Source organism: Acinonyx jubatus, chromosome D1 (genome assembly GCF_027475565.1).
Source record: "Acinonyx jubatus isolate Ajub_Pintada_27869175 chromosome D1, VMU_Ajub_asm_v1.0, whole genome shotgun sequence".
Taxonomy (NCBI): domain Eukaryota; kingdom Metazoa; phylum Chordata; class Mammalia; order Carnivora; family Felidae; genus Acinonyx; species Acinonyx jubatus.
Genome location: NC_069390.1, coordinates 101,943,487 through 101,965,663, shown reverse-complemented (window position 1 = coordinate 101,965,663; position 22,177 = coordinate 101,943,487). Strand labels below are relative to the sequence as shown.

At 53.1% G+C, this 22,177-nt stretch overlaps 1 protein-coding gene across 2 annotated transcripts; it reads left to right on the top strand.

The window, feature by feature from the left end:
• Positions 1–5,960: 5,960 nt before the first annotated feature.
• Positions 5,961–22,177, top strand: ANKK1 (ankyrin repeat and kinase domain containing 1). 2 transcript variants are annotated; one of them, XM_015078628.3, is made up of 8 exons: positions 5,961–6,720; positions 12,039–12,333; positions 13,500–13,651; positions 13,868–13,917; positions 14,529–14,684; positions 15,376–15,494; positions 16,055–16,091; positions 17,255–22,177. In XM_015078628.3, exons 1-8 carry the CDS (start codon positions 6,539–6,541, stop codon positions 18,556–18,558), a joined length of 2,295 nt encoding a protein of 764 aa, XP_014934114.2. In that variant the 5' UTR covers positions 5,961–6,538; the 3' UTR covers positions 18,559–22,177. The 2 variants fall into 2 exon arrangements, with proteins under 2 accessions (XP_014934114.2, XP_026892332.1); XM_027036531.2 differs by lacking the exon at positions 14,529–14,684.

Here is a 22,177-nt window from a genome sequence, read left to right as displayed (position 1 = left end):
AAAGGATGGATGTGCGATTGCCGACTGCGGAGAACAGAATTCAGGTACTACAGAGCGGGCGGCTGGGTGACGCCATTTAACCATTCCCGCGCATGCGCATACGCACCTACAAGCGCCACAATCCGACTCAGTAAGCTAAGCAGCGCCATCTAGTGGAGAAGGAGCCGTTACACTAAGCCCCGCCCAACCGGGCCAACCTTGCTCTTCAGGAACACAAGTCCCTCCGCCTGCTTAGTTTATGGACTATAAATCGCTTCCTAGTTTGACTTCTAGGGGAAAACGAAGAAATTTCAATCGTATTTCAGTCTGTTCACTGGTCCATCTTTCCAGTTTTCTTTTTTTTTCTCTTTTTCATTTTGTTTCTAATTTTTTAATACAGAAAGAGAAAAATTTATTTTTATTTTCAATTTTTATTAAAAATACTTCTCTTTACTTTTTTGTACTATATATTTTACTTTTGTGTAATTTTTTCAGATTCTATTTTACTTCCATCATTTCATTTTATTCTATTTCAGTGTGTTCATTTTTTCAAAATTTCAAACGATTTCCTTTTTTTTCTTTCCCCTTTTTTCTCTAATCTATCAAGCCCCTTTCAACACCCAGACCAAAACACACCTAGGATCTAGCATCATTTATTTGACTTTTGTGTGTGTGTTGTTTTTAATTTTTTAATTTTAATTTTTTAATTTAACTTTTTATTTTGATTTCTTTTTTTACCTCATTAATTCCTTTTCTCCCTTGAAAATGATGAAATGAAGGAATTCACCCCAAAAGAAAGAGCAAAAAGAAATGACAGCCAGGGACTTAACCACCACAGATACAAGCAAGATCTCTGAACCAGAATTTAGAATCCCGATAATCAGAATACTAGCTGGAGTCAAAAATAGATTAGAATCTCTTTCTGTAGAGATAAAAGAAGTAAAAGCTAGTCAGGATGAAATAAAAAATACTGTAACTGAGCTGCAATCTAGAATGGATGCCATGGCGGCAAAGATGGATGAGGCAGAACAGAGAATCAGCGATATAGAGGACAAACTTAAGGAGAAAAATGAAGCAGGAAAGAAGAGAGAGACTAAGGCAAAAGAGCACAATTTAAGAATTAGAGAAATCAGTGACTCTAAAAAGGAACAACATCAGAATCATAGGGGTCCCAGAAGATCTTGGTTGCAGCAACTTCTTACTCAACACATCTTCAGAGGCAAGGGAAACAAAAGTAAAAATGAACTATTGAGAACTCATCAAAATGAAAAGCTTCTGCACACCAAAGGAAACAATCAGCAAAACTAAAAGTCAACCGACAGAATGGGAGAAGATATTTGCAAACAACCTATCAGATAAAGGGTTAGTATCCAAAATCTATAAGGAACTTATAAAACTCAACACCCAAAAACCAAATAATCCAGGGAAGAAATGGGCAAAAGACATGAATAGACGCTTCTCCAAAGAAGACATCCAGATGGCCAAGTGACACATGAAAATATGCTCAACATCACTCATCATCAGGGAAATACAAATCAAAACCACAATGAGATACCACCTCACACCTGTCAGAATGGCTAACATCAACAACTCCGGCAACAACAGATGTTGGCAAGGATGTGGAGAAAGAGGATCTCTCTGGCACTGCTGGTGGGAATGCAAACTGGTGCAGCCACTCTGGAAAACAGTATGGAGGTTCCTCAAAAAATTAAAAATAGAACTACCCTATGACCCAGCAATTGCACTACTAGGTATTTATCCAAGGGCTATAAGTATGCTGTTTCAAAGGGGCATGTGCTCCCCAATGTTTATAGCAGCACTATTGACAATAGCAAAGTATGGAAAGAGCTCAAATGTCCATTGACAGATGAATGGATAAAGAAGATGCTGTGTGTGTGTGTGTGTATACATATATATATGTATATGTATATATGCACATATATATATGTACGTATGTGTATATGTATATGTATACACACACACACACACAATGGCGTACTATTTGGCAATCAAAAAGAATGAAATCTTGCCATTTGCAAGTATGTGGATGGAACTAGTGGGTATTATGCTAAACGAAATTAGTCAGTCAGAGAAAGACAAATATTATATGACTTCACTCGTATGAGGATTTTAAGACAGAGAACAGATGAACACAAGGGAAGGGAAGCAAAAATAATATAAAAACAGGGAGGGGGCCAAAACATAAGATACTCTTAACTATGGAGAACAAGCAGAGGGTTACTGGAGGGGTTGTGGGTGGGGGTTGGGCAAATGGGTAAGGGCCATTAAGGAATCTACTCCTGAAATCATTGTTACACTATATGCTAACTATCTTGGATGTAAATGAAAATATAAATAAGTAAAAGAAAACAACAAAAAAAAAGAAAATAAAAATAAAAAATAAAAATAAATTGGGGCTCTTGGGTGGTCCAGTTGGTTGAATGCCCAACTCTTGACTCAGCTCAGGTCATGATCCCAGGGTCTCTCTCTCTCTCTCTCTCTCTCTCTAATAAAAAGAAATTAGCCAATCTCATGGGTGTGCAGTGATATCTCATTGTGGTTTCAGTTGGCATTTCCTTAAGGCTAACATCTTTCCATGCATATATTTGCCACCTGTTTATCCTCTTCAGTGAAGTGTCTGTTCATGTCTTTCCTTCATTTTTAATTCTATAGCTTGTCATTTTATTTCTGTTGAGTTTGGGAGGGGGGTCATTCTTTACGCATTCTAGAAAGCTACCACTTTGTCAAATGTCTGGTTTGTAAATGTTTTCTCTCCCATACCTTGACTTTTCACCCTCTTCACAGGATCTTTCACAGAGTGAAAGTGTTTAATTTTGTGTAAATCCAATTTATCAACATTTCCTTCATGGATTGTGCTTTTGGTGTTCAGGCTAATAACTTTCTGCCTAGCCCTAGGTCCAGAAGATTTTCATCTATTTTTTTTTTCTGAAAATGTTATAGTTATACATTTTAGAGTTAAGTCCACGATTCACTCTAAGTTAATTTTTGGATAATGTGTGAGGTTTGGGATTTGGCGTTGGGTTTGATTTTTTTTGTTTTGTTGTTTTGTTGTTTTGTTATTATTGTTTTTTGCCTACAGGTGTTCACTTAGGTGTGTTTTTAAAGGTTAATCCTTACTGTGACCTTTTGAAGTAGGTATTATCATCCTATTTCACAGACGGAGAAACCCACAGAGAGTTGGTAATGTTGACCAACGGCCAGTGGCCGGTAAGCGATGGGGAAAAAGCCAGGTTTTGAACGCAGGTCTAAGTGACTCACGAGTTCTTGCATTTAACCCCTGCCCCCACTGCTGGATTCTATCCCTTCCTTTCTGGGACAGCCTAGCTTCCTGGGCTGGGTGTTCCAGCTTCCGACATACATTCCTTCATCTTGACCAGCCTGGCCCTCACCTCAGTACATAGGCTCACAGAGTTCAGAGCCTGCCAGAACCTGTCCAGGTGTCCTGTGACATGTTTGCAGGGTGGAGAATGGGGACAGACTGGGGAACTTCCCTGTATGCAAAGAGCTTGTCATTCTGGTTTGGGGAAAGGCTCACGTTGGATTTCAGCATCTTCCAGAGGATTGCAGAACTGCTCGATCAGCTCGCTGGTGTGGGGGTGGTAGGCTGAAAATTTTTAGGCCCCCTAACACACACACACACACACACACACACACACACACACACTCATGCACACTTTTCATATAATAACTCCAAGTCCAGAGAATTTCTGTCCCCCATCTGCCAAAATAAAATACATTGATAGAAGGCAATAGAAAGGACTCTCAGCATCTGGGGGCAAAATTCTTGTGGCTAGAGCATACTTCCTGCTCCTTCCGGGGGGTTCGTGTCATGGTCGGACCATACCCATCTTGTTCATTCCCATTCACGGTAGGAGCAGGCAGTTGAAGGTGGCGCTCTCCCTCTAGCTCTCTCCTCTCTACCTGCTGGTTGCAGACTTCCCAGCCAGGCTGGCCCCAGGGATTTCTGCACTCAGACCTCTAGAAAGAAAGAAGCAGCTTCCAGATCTCCTTTGCCCCTTTCCAACTCCCTAAGCATCAACCCACTTAATGAGGGATCTAGTTCTTTGCTTCTATGACCTTAGTCTCAGGAAAGTCCTCTCCCCTTATGACTTTGTGTTGGGCTTTCGTCCCGGCCCTTGTGAGCAAGATAAAGGGAGAGGCACAAGCCAGTCTAATGACTCCAGTTGCTATGAGTAGGTGCATATATTTATTTTGCCAGATTCTTCAGAAGTCTCAGGGTTGCTTGAACCCACAGCTTGGCAGCTTCTGGTTTCTTGCTCTCCCTGGGCCAGGGGGAATTTCCCTGACTGGTTCAGGCCATTTGACCCTGGTACTTCCTCCGGTGGCCTCAGCAGATGGTGTTGAAGGGCAGAAATGTGGGGCCGAGTCGACCTTTCTCAAGGCCAGCGGGCTTTTCACCCTCCCAATCTCCATTCTCATCCACCCAGAAGATCTCCCGACCTCCCTGACAATAATGTCCTCCATCACCCTCCAAGCTTCCCCGTGGGACATTCCTTCTTGTCATTCTTGTCAGGGGCACGCAGAGCTGCCCAAGAGGCAGTAAGTTCAGTTGTGCCCTGCCCTGCTCCAGCCAAAGCAAGTCACAAGCCTTCCTGTGACATCTTTGGGGTCCATGTCCTAATCAGGATGCAGATTCCATCCCATGCACACTCTTCCAGACCACAATTATATTCCCCAATGTCCCCCTGTATTCTTAAAGGGCTACCCTCCTACTCCTCCTGTGCCCACTGCTTCTCCTAGCCGACCTGGCTCTGAATGTCAACTTCCACTTAGTAGCTACATGGCCATTGACTACTTACTGTCTTCAAGCATAGTTTCTCCATCTGTAAGCAGGAAGACATTGCTCTCATAACCTTGTGGGTTATGTGGATTATCCTCTCCAAACGTTGTGGGCTCAAACAAGATCATACCTATGAAGTATGGACAGTAGGCAAAATTGATGCTGATCCTGGAACAAAGTTAATGCTCAATAGTGGCTATCATTGGTCTGTTTGACAGCTGTCCCTGGGCCCATCTCCTGTCCTTACCCTGCTTGCCAGAACTCAGTGTGGGTTTGCACAGAAACTGTTAATGCAAAGCTTCCTCTAGTGTCTCTACTCACCCATCACATCCCCACTGTTCCCTGGGAGTCTCATAGTGGTCGTGGGTGAGAGGCTTTACAGGTTTGGGCCAGAAGGAAAGCATTTCCTCCGTGGTAGGTGGGTTCCTTGAACTTGAGGTTGGTCACTCAGGGGGTTCCCTGTGGCCCAGCTGCAGGGGAGAAGTGACCTACCCTGCGATGTCCCATGACAGTTCCCCCAGAAGCACCTGCCCTGAGATGCCCCTGGAATGCACCTGCTTGTCTGTTCAAGCACTTATAATGTTCCCTGCTCTGTGGGTCTCTCAAGTGAGGGGACAACTCCATGGACAGAGGACTCAGAGGAACCGCCAGGCTCAGTCCCGGGAAGCTGTCCTGCCTCTTCGCTTGTATCCCCTAAACACGGACCAAGGTAACTCTGCCTACAGGGAAAGCGCCCCATCTTCCCAGCCAGCCAGGTTTGCCTCTGCGGGTGTATCTTCTCCCCTCCTTCCTCTGGTCTCTGCACTGAGCCCTGGGGCCAGATTTCTCCACAGCCCTGACACCACTCTGAGCTGGTCCCACCTCAGGGATGGGGCCGGGGTCATGCTCCAGCTGTTCCCTGAGCCTCACCCCTGGTCCCTGGCAACAAGCCACCCCAGTAGCTCGGCCAACGCATCCACCTCCCCATGGTCAACCCTAAATCAAATGCCAATCCCTCTGAAGGCGGGTGCGGAATACAGTGCCAGGAAGGGGAGCTCCCTGCAGACAGACACCCGCCCTCTCACCCCACTGTTCCTGCTGACCCCTCTTTGGTGACGTTTAGCACACCGTGACTGGTTGACAGACAAAACAAAAGAAAACAAAACCCAACAATAAAGGCTGCATGAAGCCAGTCAAGCCGAAAGACTCAGACCAGAAAAATCCCCACTACGACTTTTTTTCTCCATTCTTGCTGTGGAGGGGTGGGTTCCAGGTCCCCACACCCATCCGCAGAGACCCCTGGCACAGTTTTCAACCCTTCATAAATCCTTGGCACGGGTGAGCGAGAGTAAGTAAATCACCTCCCACTTAGGGCTGGGTAGAAATCAAGTGGGGCCCTCTTCCCTGGCTTCCCCAACACCTTCCTCCCCCGGCACCTCCCCCCAGCCCGATGAGGGAGCTGGGGTCCAAACGGAAGGCTGAGGCTGAGGAACGGTGCTGGGGTGGGGAGGGGCTGGCGGGGGGCGGGGTGTCCCCGGGGAGGGACCCTCTTCCCAGGCCCAGGCCCGTCGCCGCCTGGGGCCTCAGGGCTCGGCTTCGGGTGTCCCCGCCCTCGCAGGGCCGGACCGGCCCCTCCTGGCGCCGGCACCTCCCCATCCGTTCCCACCCCCGGGCCGGGCCGAGCGGCGGGAGGCCGGGCGCTGAGCCTCCTCGGTGCGGAGAGCGCGCGGCCTGGGGGGCCCGGCGGCCGCAGACCCCATGGCCGCGGGCGTGGAGCAGCGTCTGGGCAGCCTCGCCGTCTTCACCCGCGACGACTTCGAGGGCGACTGGCGCCGGGTGGCCAGCGGCGGCTTCGGCCAGGTGTTCCGGGTGCGGCACAGGCGCTGGAGGACGGAGTTTGCCGTCAAGTGTGCCCCCTGCCTCCAGCCCGAGGCCTCCAGGTACCTGCCGGCCCCGCCCCTCTTCTTAAAGGGGGTCAACGGAGGCCCCGCGGGCTCCCCAGGGAGGGGTGGTGGGGCTTGGGGCTGAGGCTCGCCGCCCTCTGCGTTTCTAAACTCTGCCCAGTGGCCTGAGCCACCCAGGCACAGCCACTTTGTTTCCATACCTGAACCGCGCCTGGACGGCCAAACCCATCTGTGGAATCCACAGAGGTCAAAGGTGAGCCACAACTGCCCTCCAAAGACACCTTTGTCCCCTCAGACCTCCCAAACTGGTGGGCCTCCTTCCTCCTGGGTGTCAGGGTGGGGATGACAACTCTTGATGGCCCTCTGCCATGCGTGGATCTACCCCCGAATTCTCCCAGCAGGCAGGGCTGGGCCTGCTGACAGTCAGTCCGTGGCACTTGGCCCAGGGATCGATGCTCAGTGACCCGTGGAGATGCACGCTCTCCCTTCCCCTGGCCGTCAGTGTGGCCTCTGCCCAGCCAGTGCAGGCAAGGAGGCGTGGGGACTGGACACGGCCCAGCCTTCTGGCCTGAGAGCCTGTCCAGGCCACTTGTTGGCGAGTCAGGCAGGGAAGGCGGCCGTCTCTGACCTTGCTTTTGTTTCTGGCTTCTCCTTGACTCATTGTGTGCACTGTGGCCACACCTGCACATGCCTCCTTTTTCTCCTTACTCCCTCTTTCTCCCTGCTTCCACCCCTCCCAGTCTCCTGCCCACCACATTTGCTTGGACTGGCTGTGTGCTGGTCCCCTGTGCAGCCATGAAGGAGATGCTTAGGATGTGAGGTCTGAGTGTGAGAATCCTGTTGTCCTCCCAAGGCTCCTGGGCCACCAGTTAGAAGGCCTGGGGAGGGGCATCTCCTAATTTGGATGTTGTGTTCTCTGTGGTCACCAGGCAAGCCCCCAAGACACATCCTCAGGTTGCACCCACTCAAGCCAGCCCCTTCTCTAATTCCTGGGCTTTCCACCTGCTTCGCGAATGTGGGCAAAGTGAGACAGCCCACAACTCGACCCTCTTCCTCCTTCAACACCCTCTTGCTGGCTTTGGAGCACAGTCAGATTTTTCTAGGGTGTGTCCACATCATCTACGGGCTTTGAAGTGAAGGGCAAAAGGAGAGAGATGGCATTCCTAAGACTGCGTTGTTAGGCATGGTCAATAACTTTCCCTTTCCAAGTTCTGGGAACTCTCTGGGGGAAAGGGCTAAGGGATTTAATGACGATTCATGCCTGCTGTGTGTGGAGTACTGTCCTAGGAGATTCATGTGGAGTCACTGGATACTTTTTACACCACTTCATTCATTCCTTCCCTTGACAAATGCTTCTTGCTCTCCTACTATGTGTCAGGCACTGTGCCAGACCCTGAGATAAAATGATGAGTGCAACAGATAGGGCCTTGTTCTCCTGGAGCTTAGAGCCTGGGGGGACAGAGACATTAACCAAATAACTCTATAGGTAGATGTAAGTGTGCTGTTGTGAGAAAAGCAACAAAGATTTATTCTTCTGTGAGAGCTTATTAGAAGAGTTTGGGATCAGAAAAGGCTTCCCTGAGGAAATTACAGTTGAATGAAAGAGTGAGGGATGAGTGTGAGTTAAGTAGTTGAAGAGGAAAAATCTTTCCAGGAAGAGGCAGCAGAATGTGCACAGGGCCTGTGGCAGGAGGGGCATAGCAAGTGAAGGTGGGGGGAAGGGCTGTTGTGGCTAGAGTTGAGAGAGAGGGAGCAGTGGAAAGCCACTGAAGGGTTTGCCGCCAGGTCGGGGGTGTGTGACAGAAAGGACCTAATAAAATTTGCAGTATGGAGAATGGATTGGAGGAGTAGAGTGGATGCTGGTCCAGTTAGTTGTCACCATTCAGGCAAGAGGCGACTGGAGACCAGCCCTGTGCATAGTGACAGAGGGAAAGACAGGCGTGGATTATGCAGTATTTAGGTAGTAAACATCCACTTGACTTGGTGCTGGGTTGTGTATGGGAGGCAGGATGGGGAAGAGGAATGTCAAGGCTAATCTGATGTCTGGCTTGCCCAGAGGAACAAAAGGTCCAGTAGATGTCTGGTCCCTGAGAGCTGAGTCTGTGTCTGCTCACTGCTCTATCCCCAGAGCCTGGTACGTGGCTGGTGTCTGTTGAATGAGGTTGACAATTAATAAAAGGAACATGAAAAGAGGCCCAGGTTTGCAGAAAAAATTCGTGAGTTCAGTTTTGTACAGGTTGAGTTTAAGGTGCCTTTAAACAGCCAAAAAGAATTGTCAAGTGGACTTCAGAGTGAAGGGCTGACCTAACAATATGAAAATTTGTGCGTCCTTCATTATGATAGGTTGTAACTGAAGCTGGGGCATGAATGATATTCATTCGCTCTAAGCACTAAGTGAGCAAAACAAAGTCCCTGCCCTCATGGAGTTTATAAACTAAGGAAGAAAGGAAACTAGGGGAAGATGGAAAATAAGTAAGTAAATAATACATAAACAAATAATTTTTTTCTATAGCACTTACAACCTCCTGATATTTTCTTGATTAAAATGCCTAAAGAGACTTGACTAATCTGAGCTCCCAAGAAAATATTTGATCTAAAAATATGAATTTGTGGGCTGTGTATGGAAGTGGAGGCATGAGGATTGCCGGAGTTGGAGTAGTATTGCTATTAGTTAATTACTTAATTAATTAATTCTTATTTATTTATTTTGAGAGAGAGAGAGAGAGAGCGCGCGCGCAAGCAGGGGAGGGGCAGAGTGAGAGAGAGAGGGAGAGAGAGAATCCCAAACAGGCTCCATGCCAATGCAGAGCTGGTCGCGGGGCTTGAACTCACAGACTGTGAGACCATGCCCTGAGCTGAAACCAGGAGTCAGTTGCTTATCTGAGTGGGCCCACCCAGGCGCCCGTGGATTGCTATTTAATATAGACTTGAAATCCTTATTCATTAGGTATCATTTGAGTAGAGATTTGAAGCAAAGAAGTAGCAAGCCATGTGGCTGTCTTAGAGCAGAGGGAATAGGAAGTGCAAAGGTCCTGAGGTGGGAACACACTTACATGGTGGAGGAGGAGCAAGAGGCCCTGATGGCAGAAACAGAAGTGGGGAGAGTCAGCAAGCTATGCCCGGGGGAGATCTTGCAAAACTTCCTAGGCCTTTGTGAGAACTTTGGCTTTCCTGTGAATGAGAAGAAAGCCAATGGAGGGTCTTGAGCATAGAGGTGACATGCTCTGACTGACATTTTATGAGTATTGCTCTGGCTTCTGGGTTGAGAGTGGCTGACAGAGGAAAAGAAAGAAGCAGGGAGGCCAATTAGGAGGCTTGGGCCAAGATGTCACTGGGTAGAGGTGGTGAGAAGGAGTCAGAATGTTGCTCTGTTTTGAGGGTAGAGCTGACAGGATGTGCTGAGGGGCTGGTCGTGGGAAGGGATGAAGAGGGGTAGAGGAGGAGGTCGGATCTCTGAGGGTGGGAGGCTGGAGGCCCCGTTCACTGAGGGGAAGGCAGAGGGAGCAGTGGGTGGCCCCGGGAGAACCAGGGTTCTGCTTCAGACACCCTGTGTCCTCTACCACAGGAGATCCCGAGGCTGGGAGACACAGTGTGGAGTGAGAAGTGAAGGTCGGAGACCGGATGGGGGAAGGGGGAGGGATCTGGGACAATGCTGGCACACGGCCAAGGAAGTGAATACTTCGAGAAAAAAAGAGGGAGAGACCTGGCTGGTAAACCGAGACCCGGAAACTCTGCACAGGCTGTAGCACTGGGCAGAGGTTGGGCTCAGACACCTTGGCATCAGCTGCTCAGAGAAGTATCAAGACCTGGGTCGCCTGGGTGACTCTGCTGGTTAAGCATCCGACTCTCGTTCTCAGCTCAGGTCTTGATCCCAGGGTTGTGAGTTCAAGCCCTGCTTCAAAAAAGAAGAATCGAGACCAGACGCCCAGCGACAGGGGCTGGTGGGGGATGAACCGCACACACAGCACACGTGGACTGTGTGTCTGGGCTGTCGGGGCAATTGTGCAAGCTGTTGTTCCCATTCCATAGTTAAGAAACTGAGGCCCAGAGAGTTTACTCGCTCAGGGTCATGCAGAGAATAAGCAGTAAAGCTGGGAGTTGAAACCAGTGCAGCGAGATCCCCGGATCCCTTGCTTGCTCCTTTCCACGACCAGTATCTCAGTTTCTGGGAACTCAAAAGGACAAGAGGAGACAGATGATAAGTACAGCAGAGGTGGAGGGGAGGTCTCTGGAACAGAGCAGAGGTGGAGGCGAGAACAGAGGAAACCTGGACCAGCCACCCTGTCCAGATGTGAGGAGGAGCAGGTAGGTTTCCTGGAGGGCAGCAGTCTCTGGCTGGCTTCCCGGGGCCGCCCTGCACGCACATTCCCAGCAGCCTCCGCCTGCAGTGCCCACGCGGCTTTGCAAATACTGGGCTTTTAAAAATGTCATTTCTCCCTAAGCCTCATCCCTGCAATCCCCAGACAATCCCCAACAATTTGCATAGTTACCACTCTGTGGGCGAAAGGAGGGAGAGGGTCCGGCAAATGCTTATTTTGTAAGGCCTTTCCCTTAAGTCTTGACTACCAGTTCGACAAAGACGTATTGTGCTTTGCGTGGCAATGTGCTGTGGGGGGGGAAGCAAGATGAATAATTGCAGTTCACCCATTAGCCGGAGTCCAGAGCAGCCAGTGCAGACCGCGCTTCAGGAGAATGGCTATGGGAGGAGGCACTGTGCGTGCATGCTAGCTGGAAAAGTGGATCACAAAGCACCCCACATGGTGTGATGGAGAGGCGGACAGGGCAGGGGGGGGAAGGGGCGAAAGGGAGGGAGAAAAGGAGAGAGACACCTTGAACATGTATATGTTAAAATATGAACAGAGGCCAACTCTGCAAGCTTGGATTACTGATGATTTAATTTTCTTCTTCCTAGTTCTCTGTATTCCCTTGATTTCCTGCGAGGATAAATATTATTTTCATAATCAAAATGGCAGCAAATGATATTTTGAAACAGAAGCATGAGGCGTGATGTTGTCCCTCCAGGGGCTTGTGACCTCCCGGGGGAGACAAACATCTAGACAAGTGGCAGAGTGACCGGCCGGCTTTTTGTGGCCGCCCCTGTAGAACGGACTTGCCCCTAAGCTTTCAGACTCCTTCGCTTTCCTGCCCCGTTGCGGCCGGCCATCTGGACCCCACTCTGTGCATCTCGCTAGGCATCCTTCTAGAACTCACCTTCCTCCTGCACTACCTTGCAAACTCCCGAGGCTTTTCCGGGTCTCCAGAGCCTGGCACTAAGCCTAGTTTGTTGCTCTGCTCGTTGCTCTTGGAATTAACGGGTCATCTCCTTGCATCCCTCACGCCCCGCGTGTCCGCAGCCACGATGTGGACTGCCTCGTTGAAGAAGCAGCCAAAATGGAGAAGATCAAGTTTCAGCATATCGTGTCCATCTACGGGGTATGCAGGCAGCCCCTGGGCATCGTGATGGAGTTCATGGCCAACGGCTCCCTGGAGAAGATGGTGCCCACACACAGCCTCTCCTGGCTGCTCAAGTTCCGCATCATCCATGAGACCAGTCTGGCCATGAACTTTCTCCACAGCCTTAAGCCACCTCTGCTCCACCTGGACCTCAAACCAGGCAACATCCTCCTGGACAGCAACATGCATGTCAAGGTAAAGGCCCCAGTCAACTTCCCTGCCCCCTTTTCGCTCCAGAGTCTCCCGCAGGTGAGCAAGATTATCTACCAGCTTGACCAGCCTGCCGAGAGTTTCAAGTGGCTCCATTCATGCACAAATACTGAAGGCAGGGATGACACCTAAAACGACGGATGAGCAGTAGAGTTTGGTGCATGGATCTGGGTATCAGGATGCCTGCAATAACCCTCTTTGGACCTCAGTCTTCTGTTTCTACTGTGGGTAGAATATTCCCTGTCCCTCCCATTCTTTGCTTTGGGTGGGGATGTATATAAATGAGATGATTCCCAAGAAAGGTTATGATGGCCTTCACTTCCTAAAATGTGCCACCCTCTTCTGCCCCAGGACCTTTGCACATTCTGTCCCTATTGCCAGGACCAGTGTTCCCCTCCTCCCTTCTTTATTTAGCAGGCCGTGCTCATCTTTCAGCCTTCTGCTTAAACATTACCTCCTCAAGTTTTCCCTGATGGATCCCAACAGGCCCCTGTTACTATATACCCTCATGGTACCTCTGTCTCTTCATAGTGCTAACCCCAATGGTACGTATATAGTCATTTGTGAAACTGTTTCATTAGTGACTATACCTCCCTATTTGAGTAAGGACTTAGAGGAGTAATAGGCGTGGGGGTCTCAGCTTTCTTATCTGCTGCCTGATCCTTAGTTCGCAGGCTGAGTGGTCAGTGAGTGGTCAGTTGGCATACGAATGGACCAGTGGATAGAATCCATGCTGGGGATAAATATACGTGGTGTATATACTTCCGGGCCCTTGGAAGTGGACGAACGGAAGCTTACCAAAGACGGCAGCTTTGTCCACAGTCCGTCTGGATCACAGCCACACCTACTAAGTACTTGCTGTGTGCCAGATACTGTCCTAAGTGATCTTGGCACAATTCTCCATCTAATGTTTGTCAGAGCACTGTCACTTAAGTGTCCTTGCCATTTCCAGTTCATAGATGAGGAAACTGAGGCTCTGAGAAGGTAAGGAACTTGTCTGAGGCCATCCAGGTCATACGTGGGAGAGGTGCCCAGGCTCTTGACCACTGCCCCGTCCTGGAAAGGGCAGGCTGCAGGAGGGGGAGAGATCAAGGCAGTTTTCTGGAGGCGAGGCTGTGGCTCCGTTATCCCTGCCTGTGGTTCGCCCCCAGATTTCGGACTTCGGCCTATCCAAGTGGATGGAACAGTCAACCCGGATGCAGTACATCGAGAGGTCAGCTCTGCGGGGCACCCTCAGCTACATCCCCCCTGAGATGTTCTTGGAAAGTAACAAGGCCCCAGGGCCCAAGTACGATGTGTACAGGTGAGAGGGGGCTGGGCTCACTCTGGGGGTGGGGGGTGGCTAACTGCTTATCACCACCCTGCCTGACCCATCCCCCCAGTCCCAAGGGCAGAATGACAGGGCAAGGGGGAGGAAGGATGGAGGGGCACTCTGGATGGGAGCATGTGGGACCCACCATGTAGGGCGACCACGGGTGTCTGAGAAAGTCACTGAGGGCACGCTTTGCCCTGTCTGCAGCTTCGGGATTGTTGTCTGGGAGCTCCTCACTCAGAAGAAGCCGTATTCAGGTAGCAGGCGGTGCCGGCACCCTCGGGTGGGGTCCTGGAAGGGGCTGGGAGAGGCCGAGGGCTCACAGGGGAGGGCAGGTGGCAGCTTGGTGTTGGGGAACCACGTGCTCTTTACAGATTCTCGCTCTTACCCTCCTACCTTCCTGCCCTACTTTCCAGAGCTCACGTAACAGTACAAAGAGGGCATACGTCAGCCCAGACCACGCTTCTGGCTCTAATTCCTTTGCTTCCAAAGTATTCTTTCCTGTCTCTCCTGCCCCCACAGCTGCCACCTAATGCCAGGTACATAGACTGTCAGGAAACCCAAGCAAACTCACAGAATGAAAAGCCAAAGCCTGTAACCAGGCCTCTGGACATCAGAGGCCTCTGGACATCAGAGGCCTGTCCCGTCTTGGCCTGGGAGGTGGCCACAGCTGGACCGGAGACCCAATAGCTCAAACTGGAACCTCAAGTTGGCCTGCAACCTAGCTGTTGACTCACAGTACATTTATGTTGCCCTTGCTGTGTGCACTACTCTGTGGGGATCCTGGGAGCCCCCCTGCCCCTGTACCCTGCCCAGCCACTCCAGGCCCACCTCCCGACCTGCACACAGCCTGGGCTTCCTCTCACAGGCTTCCACATGGTGACCATTGTCGTCCAAGTGGCCGCAGGCATGCGGCCCTCCCTGCAGTCTGTCTCTGATACATGGCCGAGCGAGGCCCAGCAGATGGTGAACCTGATGAGGCGCTGTTGGGATCAGGACCCCAAGAAGAGGCCCTCCTTTCCAGGTTCTTGTCCAGCCCAAACTGCTCGAGGGACTAGGGAACCGGGCAGGGCTGGAGCTTGAGGGGGCCAGGGCTGAGGCTGGAGGGGGCAGGAGAAGAGATGGCTGGAGCCTGGGCCACTCCTGAGGGCTGTGCTTGGCCCTAGGGCACAGTCTTTCTCACAGAGCCGGGAAGGAGGAGGGCAGCTGAGGATGGCGGCCCCGAGTCTCAGGGTGACCGTGCACCCCATGGGAGGTAGACTAGAAAACCCATGCTGGAGGGTCTGGGCCTCACTGTGCTGCTTCTGAGTTTCCCGGTTAGCCTGGTCCTTCCAGGGTACAGCATCCCCATTTGTAAAATGTTCCAGACCGTGAGATCACGGGCCTGGATGACCTGTGAGGATACCCAGCCCTTTAGCGACTGTGCAAACACACGCGTGTGTAACTGTGAACACCTTAGACATCACCGAGTCCTGCCCTCTTGTTTTATGGAAAAGGACAGCCCCTCAGAGGGTCAGTGACGTGACGTGCTAAATGTGGCCCCACGGAGCCTCCGCCGGGACCCAGCTTTCCTGCCTCCCGGTGCGCATGTGTGAATTTGCATGAGTCCAGGAATGGATGGCGGGGTGGGCACTGGGAATGTTAGGGTGTCTAAAATGGAGAAGGGACGGCTGGCCAGCCCATTGCTTTTTTTGTCTCTCTCCTTCATGGAGCAGAAATCACAGTTGAGACAGACATGCTGCTGTTCCTGCTGCAGAGTTCCGTGGCAGACCCGGAGAGTGAGGCCCTGGCCAGGAAGGTGTCGGGCAAGCTGTCTCTGCACCGGCCTGGGGACGTGAGTGCTGGGCGTGTCTCTGGCAGGTCCTGGGATGCGTGCGTGGGAGCAAATGGGGACTGAGACGCAGCCCACACTGCTGGCCACACCAGGCAGCCCACTTGGGGACAGATTTTCCTACTTTGCACAGTGGTGGCTGTAGCTCCGAGCCCCTGAGAAGGACATACGGTCTCTCGCGTGTGTGGGTTCATCCGAGCCCTGCCCGGACAGCCTCAGTGTCCTCACTCTGTTCTCCTGTGCCTTCCCTACCATGGGGACCAGCCAGGAGCTAGCAGGGAGCTCCTGGCCGAACCACGGGGCCAGCCACCCTGCACTCCATGTGGCCCAAGAGGAAGTCAAGACCCTGGACCAGGGTCTTTCTGGCAGGGTCTCCCCTGCTCAGGATGTTCATCAGGCTGTTGGTAGGAATGGCATAGGGGGGATTCCTAGGACAGAGTGGGATGGGAGTCCCCACGGGTGCTGGAGAGGGTCAGAGAGAGGGGAGGGGTGGAGGAGGGTACAGACCAGCACCACCCCACTCATCTCGTCTGCCCCCCTGTCTTCTGATTCCCTGTCTCCAGGTCAGCAAAGAGGTCAGCCAGGAGCTAACGGACAACGGTGAGTCCAGAGTACCACACTGGACCCAGAGAATTCACAGCGGAGAGGAAAGTGGAATCTCACTACAACCTATCCCCACCCCGCCTGCCCCCGCCCCTCCACCCCGATTGTCACAAATCAGGAGTTGGTGTGTCCCTTTCTTGGCACCCGGCTCCGTGTTCCAGAAATGCACTTGCCCCCAGGGCTTAGGCTATGCTTCCCTTCAGGTCTGTGTTCTTACAAAGCCAGACTCCTCCCTTCCTGGCTTGGAGGTAGAACATCGGTTTTCACTCCTGACTGCGTGTTAGAATTAGCTGGGGCAGGAAACCCTGATGCCTGGGCCACCTAGACTGATTAAATCAGAACTTCAGGTGTGGGGGCCGTGGGAAAGGATTTTTGTTACTGTTATTGTTGTTTGCTTGTTTGGGAAATTGTTGCTTTTCTAAAAGTTTTTTCTTTCTTTATTTTGAGAGAGAGAGAGAGAGACAGGGGCAGAGAGAGGGAGAGAGAGAGAATAAGAGGGGAGGGGTAGGGAGAGAGGGAGAGAGAATCCCAAGCAGGCTCTGCACTGTCAGCACGCAGCCCCACTCGGGGCTCAGTCCCTTGAACCGTGAGATCATGACCTAAGTTGAAATCAGGAGTCGGATGCTTAACCATCTGAGCCACCCGGGTGCCCCCAAAATTGTTGCTTTTAATCCTAACACATTCTGGGTGGAGCAGGAGGAAGCCTTAGTGGCTTCAGGAGGAGACCAGATCATAGAGCCTGTTTTCAACTTGCATTGACTTACTTTGTGCCAAGCCCTCCTCTGAAGGTTCTTACCCACGCATGTTGTCCCCACAATGGTAGTTTGTGTCCCCTTTACGGATCCGGATCTGGAGGCCCGAGGTGGCAGGGAATTGGCAAAAGTCAGGCGGTGCTAAGGGTGGTTTGCCCCCAGGCCTCCATGCCCTTCATGGAGAGGTTTGCCCCCAGGCCTCCCTCTGCCCCGTCCTCACAGGAAGGCCAGCCAGGGTCTGTTCGCTGGGATGAGGACGTCGCGTAGAGATCTGTGATAGCAGGAAAGACTGCCCTCCCTCCCGGAGTCTCTGTGCCTGGATGGCACTTCCAGGAGGTAGGGGGCTGCATGAGATGACCTCTGGACAGGTCAGAGGCCCATTTTTCAACCCTATCTTCCTCCCGGCAGACTGGGGAAACTACCTGAAGCGGGTCCTGTGGCTCTCGGACGGTGAGAACCCCGTCCCAAGCGGTGAGGAGCTGTGCACATATGAGAACAAAGTCTCCCCCCTCCACTTCCTGGTGGTGCAGGGCAGCGTGGAGCAGGTGAGGCTGCTGCTGGCCCACGAGGTCGACGTGGACTGCCAGACGGCCTGCGGCTACACGCCCCTCCTCATCGCCACCCAGGACCAGCAGCCCGAACTCTGCACCCTGCTCCTGGAGCACGGGGCCGATGCCAACCTGGCGGATGAAGACGGCTGGGCCCCCCTGCACTTCGCAGCCCAGAATGGAGACGACCGCACCGCCCGCCTGCTCCTGGACCACGGGGCCCACGTGGACGCCCAGGAGCACGAGGGCTGGACCCCGCTCCACCTGGCCGCACAGAACAACTTTGAAAATGTGGCACGGCTTCTGGTCTCCCGTCAGGCCGACCCCAACCTGCATGAGGCCGAGGGCAAGACCCCTCTCCACGTGGCCGCCTACTTTGGCCACGTCAGCCTGGTCAAGCTGCTGGCAGGCCAGGGGGCTGAGCTGGATGCTCAGCAGAGAAACCTGAGGACGCCGCTACACCTGGCGGTGGAGCGAGGCAAAGTGAGGGCCATCCAGCACCTGCTGAAGAGCGGGGCGGCTCCCGATGCCCTTGACCGGAGTGGCTACAGCCCACTGCACATGGCGGCCGCCAGGGGGAAGTACCTTATCTGCAAGATGCTGCTCAGGTACGGGGCCAGCCTCCAGCTGCCCACCCAGCAGGGCTGGACGCCCCTCCATCTAGCAGCCTACAAGGGCCACTTGGAGGTCATCCACCTGCTGGCTGAGAGCCATGCAGATCTGGGGGCTCCTGGGGGCATGAAGTGGACGCCCCTGCACCTGGCCGCCCGCCACGGGGAGGAGGGGGTGGTGTTAGCACTGCTGCAGTGCGGGGCTGACCCCAATGCCCCCGAGCAGTCGGGCTGGACACCCCTCCACCTGGCTGTCCAGCGGGGCTCCTTCCTGAGCGTCGTCAACCTCCTGGAGCACAACGCCAATGTCCATGCCCGCAACGAGGTGGGCTGGACTCCCGCCCACCTGGCCGCCCTCAAGGGCAATGTGGCCATCCTCAAAGTACTGGTGAAAGCCGGCGCCCAGCTGGACGTCCAGGACGGGGTGGGCTGCACGCCCCTGCAGCTGGCCCTCCGGAACCAAAAGCAGAACATCGCTGCCTTCCTGGAGGTCAAGGAGCCCTCACTGGCCGTCCTGGGCGGTGCTGAGCCTGGAGCCCAGTCAGAAATGTAGACAACGCGGGGCCTCCTTACCCGTGAGGAAGAAGGGTTGGTGGAGGTGAAGCTGGGCTTCTGGCATGGCCCCTTCCCTGTCCTTGCCACCTGCCCCTGGGGCCTTGAGAGGAAACAGGAGGCTGGTCTCCTCCCGGAGGGAAGGGAAGTACACTGGGGTCGTAGCTGGGAGTTGGCCCTGGCCACCTCTTCCTCCTCCCGAACCTGAACTCAAGCCCCCAAAGTGAATTCCCTCTTCCTTCCCCAGACTCCTGCCATCTTTTGCCACTTGCCCCTGAGCTCCCAGGGGCCCCTGCATCCTGGGAACCCTCTCTGACAGTGAAGGGACGCAAGAGAAGAGGGGCGTGCTCCCTCCTCGATAGTATCTGTGTACTTGGCCCCTGTCTCTGGCAAGACCAGGAGAGCCAGGCACGTGCTTCTCCAAAGAGGCTGTAGCTAAAAGCCGGGAGGAAATCTCTGCCTGCCCTTTACAGCCCCAGCCAGCCCCCTGTTGCCACACAGACCACACCTTCCTGGTGGCCCTGCTTCTGGCTCCTGGGTCTCCCACGTGGTCTCGGGGATGAAGAAGGGCAGCTCCAGCTGCCCAGGAGTGTGATACTCTGTGGGTCCCTGGCCTCCCCTACCTCCCCTTTGCCCTGTCTAGTTATATGGCCAGATTGCAAACCCTGAAGTCGATAGAGCTGGGGATCTGAGTCTCCCCTTTGGAGACGGGCTGACCCGTGGGGCCAGTAGCGTGCGTATGGGACGTGGTGTGTGTATAAGCTCACCCAGTGGGAGGAGGGAGGGGCCAGAAGTGTGGAGTTGGAGGAGGTGGTGATGGTGAGGGGTGGGTTATTGGGGCAGGGACTTCCCTCCCAGCCACAGCAGCTCAGATAACTGTCCCCTGTGACCATACCCTGGCCGCCCATGTGCTGGCCTGGCCTGCCCTACACATTGTGGGGCAGGTTTCGGGGCAGAGCGGGGGCTGCTCACACTACCCTTGTGTTGACTGGGCCCAGCCTCTGCTTCCTCTCTGGCTCTGCCGGGAATGGCCGGTCTCAGAAAGGTGGGGGGACTTGAGTGGGTAAGAATGGGTGCCCTAAAGTCCTATCCCACTCCTCTCCACCTCTCCGCACTGCTGGAGCAGTCCCTCCAATTTTGATTTAAGGATGTTTTGTAATTGTCAGAGAAAAGGAATCTTCTGCCCCAGCCACTGGCCAGCTCCAACCCCCAGCCCCTGGGCAGGCTCACCTCTGTGCGGGGCTGGGTGCATGCGGGGCCATCAGTCAGCAGCCTGCTGTCAGCGTAGGGTGAGAGGCAGAGCAGAGGAGACCTCTTGCCCCACATACCTGCTGGCAGTGTTGTGTCTCTGGGCTGTGGCGCCCACCTCCTGGGCCCTAGATGCTTCACCCCATCACGTCACAGCCCGTGGCCGCCACGGAGAGCCCTGAGAGTAGCACCGAGCTGGGATGTGCCCCAGAACAGTAGCTATAAATCAAACCTACGCATTAGAACCTCCTGGGTGAGGTGTGTGGGGGTAGAAGAGCTATTTAAACACTGGCCCTACCCGGTTAAACAAGAATCTCCTGGGTTAAGCTGGAGAGCAGCCAGGGCTGAGAACAAACACCAGGGGGTGTCTCATTTCTCCCTGTGCCCTCTCCTTAGCACCACCATGATGACAGTAATCCGCCGGCAGCCCCCTGGTGGTGGGCTTTTCTGGGCTAGTTGGAGGAGTGGGGACTCCTGAGGACTACCGTAGGCATCACTCGAATGTTCATCTTTCTCCTCCCTGCTCAGCCACCTGGTCCATTCTCCTTGTTCTTCCTGAGGTTGGGCCTTAGGCAAGACTTGTAGCTGAAAATGCCCCCTGGGAGTTCTGTCTTTCCAGAACATGCTAGAGCAGGAAGGGGGAAGGGGAGAGGACTCTATGCTGTTTGCCTTCCCTGTGCACTGAGGTCTGTCTGGCTCCCATGCTAGGATTCTGCATGAACCAGAGAAGGGTGGGGGGGCTACCTGTTCAAAGCCAGGTGAGCTCAGATCAATCCCTGGGAATGTCCAGGAGTGAGGCACAGAGGGACAGCAGTGTTGGGACTCTCCTGTTGGAAAGAACTTGAAAGATCCTGAAGAAAGAGAACAGATAATTGATGCCTTTGCATCTGCTGTCCTATAATGGCAGGGATTCCGTGGACATGCGGTCAGGACTACCCCTGGGAGTCACTGCATCTCACCAACCTGATGGTCCCGGGGTCCAGGCTGAGATTCTCAGACCCCTGCTTGGTCTACAACCTGCCTCCAGGAGATAACAGACGTAGCGGGTTCAGGCCACCTCTGGCCCACAGCCCTCGCATTGCCTACCGGCACCTGCTTGCTTTTCAAGTCAACCCAAGCCAGACACATCACACAGTGTCTATGGTGAGTCCCACTGCCACACAGCTGCCTTCTAGAGGTTTTCGTGGGATGTTTAGAATTGGATCTTAGTGAGGCCCTTGAAATTTCCGAGGAGAGAGTCTCCAGCTGGATTTCAAATCCTGTTTGGGGGAGTTTGGGGGGTGGCCAAGGATAGGAACTCCCTAGTTTCCTACTGGGCATCTCTACTTGGACGTCCTAGAGACCCCTTCAAGTCCCAAACTGGGACGTTCCCTCCTCTCCACGAGTCCGTTCTTCACTCTCTTCCCATGTCAGTTTTTGCCTGAACTTTTAACCTGGGAGTCCTTCTAGACTGGTGCTGTCCAGCAGCACGCCCTGGGAGGTGGGAAACCCGCATCTGCAACCGGTTGTTAGGATAGGTCTTTCCCCTCTGTGCTATTGAGCGCTTGAAATGTGGCCAGTGCAGCCGAGGGACCAAACGTTTGAGTTCAATAAACTTAAGTAGCTCCACATGTGCCTAATAGACAACACAGTCAATAATTTGGCCCCGTCCCTCATCCAGTCAGTTACCAAGCCAAGTGGGTCAATCAGGGAGGACTTTCCAGAAGACACATATGTGGGAGGACACAGCAGAGACGGGGCAGTGCCTAGATGAGGTGGTAGGAGCCGGGGCACCAGAGGCTGGGGAATGTGAACGAGCAAACAAGCTAGGGGTGCAGACAGCCCAAGAGCAGATGGGGTGGTGAGACCCTGACGCCCACCCTGATTCCGGAGCTTGGACCTTGGGGCAGCTGGGAGATGCTCTCCCTTTCTGAGCAGAAGAATAAAATCACAATGAACTGTGCATTCCAAAGACCCTTTGGCCGTGCATAGGGTTGGGGAAGGGACACTCTGGTGGGGGAAAACTGCTCTCATGGGACCAAGAGGACAGGCCTGCTCAGGAAAATCTGGGAGGTGTGCATGCGCTTTGCTCCTGCAAAGTCCCCCACCCCTCCCCATGCCCAGAGTGGTCCACCTCCCTCATTGCCTGACCTCTATCCTTCATTCACCTGCAGCATCTGACTTCCACTGCGCATCCAAGGCAGCAGGGAGGCTCTGGGTCTCAGGACAGAAGTCAGGGGTGGAGGCAAGGAAGCCACAAGCAAGTGCAGTGGCCGTGTGGCACTTCCTGTGGATCTGGAGCTGCCATAGCTCCAACCAGGAGTGAAAGGCCTCTCCAGATGCCTCCACATGGGGATTCCCCCCAGCAGCCCTGCTTTATTTGGCAAGTAGCA